Source organism: Scylla paramamosain, chromosome 15 (assembly GCF_035594125.1).
Source record: "Scylla paramamosain isolate STU-SP2022 chromosome 15, ASM3559412v1, whole genome shotgun sequence".
NCBI lineage: Eukaryota > Metazoa > Arthropoda > Malacostraca > Decapoda > Portunidae > Scylla > Scylla paramamosain.
The window spans coordinates 6,106,012-6,113,511 of record NC_087165.1 but is presented as its reverse complement, the minus strand read 5'-3'; the positions used below and the strand labels follow the sequence as shown (position 1 = coordinate 6,113,511).

Sequence of the window (7,500 nt, the reverse complement as noted above, 5' to 3'; positions counted from 1 at the left end):
GATGACATATATATACTTAAGAAAAAAATATTAACTGGAGTTGTAAAGTGAAAGACACTGGCTAATGAACACGTTATAAAACAGTTAAATTAAAAGATAAAGAGACCCGGTTTTCAAAAGAACCAAACTAGCATCTATAGAAGAGAGAGAGAGAGAGAGAGAGAGAGAGAGAGAGAGAGAGAGAGAGAGAGAGAGAGAGAGAGAGAGAGAGAGAGAGAGAGAGAGAGAGAGAGAGAGAGAGAAAAGAAAAAAAGGAAGAGGATATGGGAAAGAAGAAGTAAGTGTGAAGGATAGGAGGATTGAATAGAAGAAGAAAAGCGAGAAAAGGCAGAGAAAAAGATAAGTAAAGAAAGGAAATTATTAGAGGGAAAGGAGGAAAGAGAGAAAGAGAGAGAGGACTCAAATCAAGGTCATGCCCAAAACTACTTTCATTCAGTCTCTGGAATGAGCTTATTTTTTTTTTTTTTAAGAGAGCACGAAGAGTGGGCTACAGGACCTCCTCCCCTCCCATCATTTCAGCCACCGAAGTCAAAACTGTCTGCATTACATACTTTTTTTCCTCTAAGACTTTTTTCGATATATTCGGAGCAACACAAAATAACACTGCTCACAGTTCACCATAGAAAATAACGTTTGTGCCACGTTTTCAGTAGATATTATTGAATTAAATTTGTTTGTCGAATAGTAAAGTTACAAGCATTTTTTCCTATAAGATATTTTTATATATATATTCGGAGTAATAGGACAATACAAAATAACACGATGCATAAGTCACCATAAAAGATGGTCTCTATAAGAAATTTTCTGTAAACTGAATTGGACTGTATTCTTGAATCATAATAACAATAAAGAAAAAAAGCTCACAACTAGAGATTGAAATCCTCCTACACGTCACATATGTGTTTGTGAAAGCCTTTTAACATTATACAGGTCAAAGAAATTTGTGGAATGTATTTCTCTTTTAATGGTTGTGAAAGGAAAACGAAGATAATATGCATTCAGCCATTAAGGAAACTCTCTCTCTCTCTCTCTCTCTCTCTCTCTCTCTCTCTCTCTCTCTCTCTCTCCTCTCTCTCTCTCTCTCTCTCTCTCTCTCTGGCTTACGTTATTTTACCTGACTGAGGATCTTTGTACAATCAGCATTCGAACGTAAAATACTTAGAATCAGATTTTCAAGTACGTAAACTTTTTTGCTCTTCCACTCATAGTCTTCATAAAACCAATCACTATTACTTTTGAGAATACCGTTCCTTCTGCTCTTCTACGTGTTTTTTTTTTTTTTTAAGTCTCTCCTTCAATACTAGGTATCCTCATTCATCATCCCAATTATTAACCACTACCTGATCTCCCTATATCCCCACAACTACACAACTATTCTCTCATCTCTCACTTACCATGGTGTTCTCCAGTGTCTCCTCTGCCAGAATTTTCCTCATTCAAGGCACCTGTCACTCCCCAACACCCAACCTTCCAGTTTCCCCACAACCACACTCCATCCTCTCATCTCTCACCCAGCCAACTCCCGCGTCTCTTCTCCTTCTTCTCTCACTCAACGCACCAATCACTACTCGACCTCTTTGTTTCCCCACAGCCGCACTACCCAATCTTCCATCTCTCAGCCAACGTATATCTTCTCGTAAATACACTCAGGAAGATGCGTCGCGATGAAGACTCTGGTACGAAAGTAGACATTCATTGGGTTATAGCGGACCTGAGGCCACCGCTGCACCAGACCCTCCGTGAAAGCGTTGAGCACAGGGGTGACGTCCGTGTCCTGCCGGGGAAGAGATGGAGCTGTGATGAGATAGGGAAGTGTTTGAAAAGGGAGGAGCTGTGTTGGTGAGAGAAGGCGTCAGTGAGGTTTGGGAAAGAGAAAGGAAGGTGAGATATTTTTTTAAGGATGAGGAAAAGACTTGTAAGAGACAGACAAACAGACTGACAGCGAGACAGATAGATAAACAGAGAGACAGACAGACAAATAGACAAATCGAGATACAGAGACAGAGAGAGAATAAACCTTAAACAATAAATAAGAACAGAGAAAGAGCGAGAGATAGATTACATTAGGTATCTTACAAGTTTTTTATAAAATTGACGAAACAATTCTACTTTTCAACTATATCAAAATACGACCCACGAAGAAACAAGACAGACAGACAGACAGACAGATGGACAGACAGACAGACAAACGGACAGACAAACAAACAATCATGAACTAAAATGAAAAATACTAGATCCATTCCGGCAATAATTCATCCCCATTAATGAAAGAGCAGCGGACCAGATGATGATGATGGTGGTGGTGGAGGAGAGTGAGAGGGATAGTGGTGATGGTAATGGTGAGGGTGGCTGTAAGAATAGTAGTGATAATATCAGTAGCAGCAGAGATAATATCAAGGTTGGTGGTAGTAGTAGCGGTGGTGGTGGTGGTGGTGGTGGTGGTGGTGGTAGTGGTGGCGGCTGCGGCGTCGGGGACAATAGTGGATATAACGAGTAGTGGATGACTAAGCTTCTTTAGACAACCAGATGCCTACTCCTGCCTATACCATTTTGTCAAAACACTATGGCCCTCCTCCGTCCCCACCCCTTTTTCCTCCTCCCCTCCTACCACTTCCACCTCCTGCTTCTCCTCCTCCTCCTTCCTCCTCCTCCTCCTCCTCCTCCTCCTCCTCCTCCTCCTCCTCCTCCTCCTCTTCCTCGTAAAATCTGCAAACAAATCTGATCTTCTTCATTGGTTCTACCTTCAAAAATAAATCAGAATGAAGTATATTAAAACTCTAATTCGCTTGTTTACTCCATCTTGAGTATTGTTTACGGTATTGGTTTTCATATTACGAAAAAAAAAGGCAGAATAGTGAAAAGTTAGAAAGACTACATCGTAGGAATAACAAAAATATGTACCTCAGCTGAAGAACGGTTTAACGAACTAAATTATTCAGTTTTCAAGACCAAGGATGTGAGGTGTTCTCTCCAGCCTCCTTCCCCTCCTCCTCCTCCTCCTCCTCCTCCTCCTCCTCCTCCTCCTCCTCCTCCTCCTCCTCCACCGTCACACCGTCTTCTATTCTACCTTCCCCTCCTTCTCCGTCTTCTCCTTCCTCCCCCTTCCTCCTCCTCCTCCTCCTCCTCCTCCTCCTCCTCCTCCTCCTCCTCCTCTTTGGCAACAATTTAGGTGATGGACAAGGCGTGGCTGGCGCAAAATTTTGCCTCACATCTTCAAAAGGAAGTTAATCACACGAGAAAAAAAATAAATAAAAAGAAGCTTCTCTGGAAACGACAATTTGTGTGGGAAAAAAACTGATGCGTGGTCATTGTTTTTCAATTCTCTCTCTCTCTCTCTCTCTCTCTCTCTCTCTCTCTCTCTCTCTCTCTCTCTCTCTCTCTCTCTCTCTCTCTCTCTCTCTCTCTCTCTCTATTTATCTATCTATCTATCTATCTATCTGAGAGGAAGAAGAGAGAGAGAGAGAAAGTGGCAGGTATTACGGAATGAGAAAGAAAAGCAGTAGGGAGTAAATTAAGTAAAGAAAATTGGCGAGCAAAACAAAGGAAACTAATATGAGATAAGTAACAGCGAGAGGAGAAAGTAAGATGACCAGCAGAAGAGACAAGGGAAGAAAAGTAAGAGAGAGAGAGAGAGAGAGAGAGAGAGAGAGAGAGAGAGAGAGAGAGAGAGAGAGAGAGAGAGAGAGAGAGAGAGAGTCACTATCAGGTTCATAATAGTTTACAGCATTGTATAAAGTATCTTTAATATTTCTGTAACCTAGAAATTACAAATCACTGGTTTTCTCGTGCCCATGTATTTTTTTTTTTTTACATTGTTCTGAATGTCAATAAAGGAAGACCACAGCAGTAAAGGTATTAATTAAACTTTTATTTGGATTTTGAAGGTCGTATGAATGTTTTGTCTCATTTGTCTTCTTGGATATTTACTTTTTGACGCGGTGACTGTCCGCTGCCTCCTGTGTGCGTTAATGCGTGAAGGAATGTGAATACCACACTTCTCGGCCGCAGCTTCTTCAGACTGACAGGCGTGACGATAATTTATAGGACTCTACAAGGCAATGTCCACGTAACGCTGACATGATAAGATCCCTCGGACATGAAATTTTTCTTCTTTGGGATGTTCCTGTCAGGGGTCGCCACAGTGAATCAACCTTCTGCGCCTTCCTCAGTCAGATTACAAGCATGTCTTCCTTCACCACATCCATAAGCCTTCTCTCAGGTCTTCCTCTGTTTATCCTGCCAAATAGATCCATATCCAGCATTCTCCACCACACATACTCCTTGTCTCTTCTCTTGACGTGCCCTAACCACCTCAGTCTCGCCTCTCTAGCTTTATCCCCAATTGACGTACATGTGTTATGCCTCTGGTGTATTCGTTGCTTATTTTGTTCAGCCACGTCACGCCCGAAGAAAGTCACAGCATCTTCCCATGTCACCGTTTTTGCACGTTGTATAGTTGACATTAGAGGGAAATAAATAAATAAATAAAAACTCGAAACCTAGGACACGAAACCGATCCAGATATATCAATGAGCACACAAGGGAGGAGGAAGCGTCGACTGAGGTATGCGGTGACAGTCTCGGCCTGGTTTGGAGTGGAGACAAGCACACGCCTATCTATACTGAGATGCTCCGTTTGTGGGCGACGTGGCGCGACGATAAGTTTGTAAGTTAGTAAGTTGGTAAGCGCATCACGATCCAACACACAAAACGAACGCGATAAACTATGATTCACTGCTGTCCTAGTTTTTTTTTTTTTTTTATCTTAATTAACGCTTTAATCCTTTTTTTTTTTATTAAATCTATTTCCGCGGTAGCCACAATTTACTATCCAACACTCAAACGAACACTACTAGAAACTAAGACTCACTGTTATCGTAGTTCCATTTTTTTTTTTAACTAACCCTTTAGGCCTTTTCGTTTAGTTTAGTTTATTTATTTATTTTTTTTTTTTCCGTGATTTGATCTCTTGTGGACGTCACATCACAATCCAACTAATTTCCCCTTCTTGAACTGAACTGGGGATAAACTAAGATTTATTGTTGTTGTATTTCTTTCTTTTTTATCTTAACTAACGGTTTTATCCTTTACCTTGAGTTTTTTTAATAGATTTATTTACGTGGAAGTCACATTTTGATCACCCTATTTTCCCCCACTGAACTAAACTCCCGACAAAGTAAGATTCTGTCCTTCCTTTTTTAAATCGTAACTAACACTTCAGTCCTTTATGTTCAACCCTTTTTTTATGATTAGATTTCCTCCTGCAGCCGCGCCCCATCACTTAGCGGTGATTTCTTTCTCTTCATCGTAAGTTATCACTGTTTTCTCTTCACTTTCTCGTCATCGACCGCCCTGCCCTCGTTTCCTACTTTCCCAGCCCGGTGTCCTGTCCTCTCCCCTCTCGCCCCTCCCGTCCCGTCCAGTGTCATTCCTTCCTTTTCCCTCACACGCTTTTCCTCTTTGATCGGATATGGAAGAAAAGGAAGAGAGAGGAAAAGGAAAATACGAGCGTGAAAGGCAAACAAATAATCCCAAGGGGTAAGTAAATGTTAGTGAGACAAGGAAATCGCAGACAGAAAGCTAAACTGTGAATAAATGAATAATAAATGAGTGAGTGGAGGGGAGGGGGAAGTATCATATTTCAGAAAAAATGAAAAATTATGCCGATTGGAAGAAAATAATATTGTCAGTTAAGTTTATTTTTCCGATTCTTTTTGATCGTTGCACATTCTTCTTGCTTTATTTTGTTCTGCTTCTTGTTCTTCTTGTTCTTCTTGTGATTCTTCTTTTCCTCCTCCTCCTACTCTCCCTCCTCCTCCTCCTCCTACTTCTTCTTCTTCTTCTTTTCCTCTTCTTGTTCTTCTTCTTGTTCTTCTTGTTCTTGTTCTTGTTCTTGTTCTTCTTCTTCTTCTTCTTCTTTTCTTCTTGTTCTTGTTCTTGTTCTTGTTCTTGTTCTTGTTCTTCTTGTTCTTCTTGTTCTTCTTCTTGTTCTTCTTGTTCTTCTTCCTCTTCCTCCTCCTCTTCCTCCTCCTCCTCCTCCTCCTCCTCCTCCTCCTCCTCCTCATAGTAACTTCCCTGACGTCACTTTCACCTCATAAGTATCAGCGTGAAGGAGACAAAGCTTCATTGACTGACTGATTTCAATGCGCCAGTACAACGAGATCATATACTAGCAACGAAGGAGTGTCGGCGTGCTGTACTAAGTGGGCAGGTGGACGAGATGATGAACCAAACAATAGCTCATAAATACACCACGTGGAAATTACACTTACTGAAGAAAAATGACAGGAATTTATTGACGAGAATACAGCTGAAAGAAGAGGATAAGATAAGGAGAAGATAAAAGGCAAGGATTTAGCGACAAGAGTGCAGAGGAACGAACAGGGTAAAATGAACAGATAAACAAAGGCATAATCACTAAGAGGCAGAAATTAAACGACAAAATACACGATAAGGAGGAACGAAAAACGAGAATCAGTAGATGTACGAACGAATCAGATAAGGTAAACAGTAAGCGATACGTACAGAAAGTAATGCAGCCATATTTAAGACGATACGTAAATCAGGTGATGAATGCACTGCAAGAAGGGACGAGTAGAGGAGAAGTCGATGTAATAAGAAGGCATTGAACATACATATATATATATATATATATATATATATATATATATATATATATATATATATATATATATATATATATATATATATATATATATATATATATATATATATATATATATATATATATATATATATATATATATATATACGGCAAAAGCAACGAATATTAAGATATGTAAAATGAACAATTAAATGGATGAATGCATAAATGAATAAATAAATTAGTAAATAAATAAGTAAATTGGTAAAATAAAATAAGGAAGGAAAGATGGAAAGAAGAAACGAAGAAAGAAAGAACGAAAGAATAAAAAGGAAACAGAAAAGAAAGAAAGAAAGAAAGAAAGAATTAATTAATTAATGAGAGCACCAAGTAAAAAAAAGCACCGAGAGGTCCAAAATTGAAATTAATAAAGCAATAAATAAACATAGATAAACCAGAAGGAGATATTAATTATACTAACGAGAGGCACACAGCTCGCAGCCTCAGAGGAGATGTAAACATACAACTAATGACAGAAGACAGCAAGAGAGAGAGAGAGAGAGAGAGAGAGAGAGAGAGAGAGAGAGAGAGAGAGAGAGAGAGAGAGAGAGAGAGAGAGAGAGAGAGAGAGAGAGAGAGTTCAAAAAGTGGAGTGATACTGCGAATACTCTTTGCACTCTACCCTGTTCAAAAGTTCAGCTTGTGTTCACTCCTGAGGGTTGTTGATGAACACTCATTTGCATCAGTGGTTAGTACAGAAAGAGAGATTGCCTGAGGGAAGGTGTTTGAATGTACTTTAGCCTTAAACTGTTCCTAGCACGAGGTTTAAGGAAAGAATATAAATCATTAATCTGTTTTCATGCACTTGGAAAACAGGATGAACATAAAAGAATTGA

General features: G+C 39.7%; 1 protein-coding gene across 2 annotated transcripts in view; it reads right to left on the bottom strand.

Annotated features, from left to right (window-relative positions):
* Positions 1-948: 948 nt before the first annotated feature.
* The window catches only part of LOC135107320 (D-beta-hydroxybutyrate dehydrogenase, mitochondrial-like), a 59,432-nt gene continuing 52,880 nt past the window's right edge, over positions 949-7,500 (bottom strand). For both annotated transcript variants that reach the window (XM_064017027.1, XM_064017028.1), the window contains exon 9: positions 949-1,774. In XM_064017027.1, the coding sequence (XP_063873097.1) occupies positions 1,616-1,774 (159 nt within the window). In that variant the 3' untranslated portion in view covers positions 949-1,615. The remainder of the gene's footprint in view (positions 1,775-7,500) is intronic.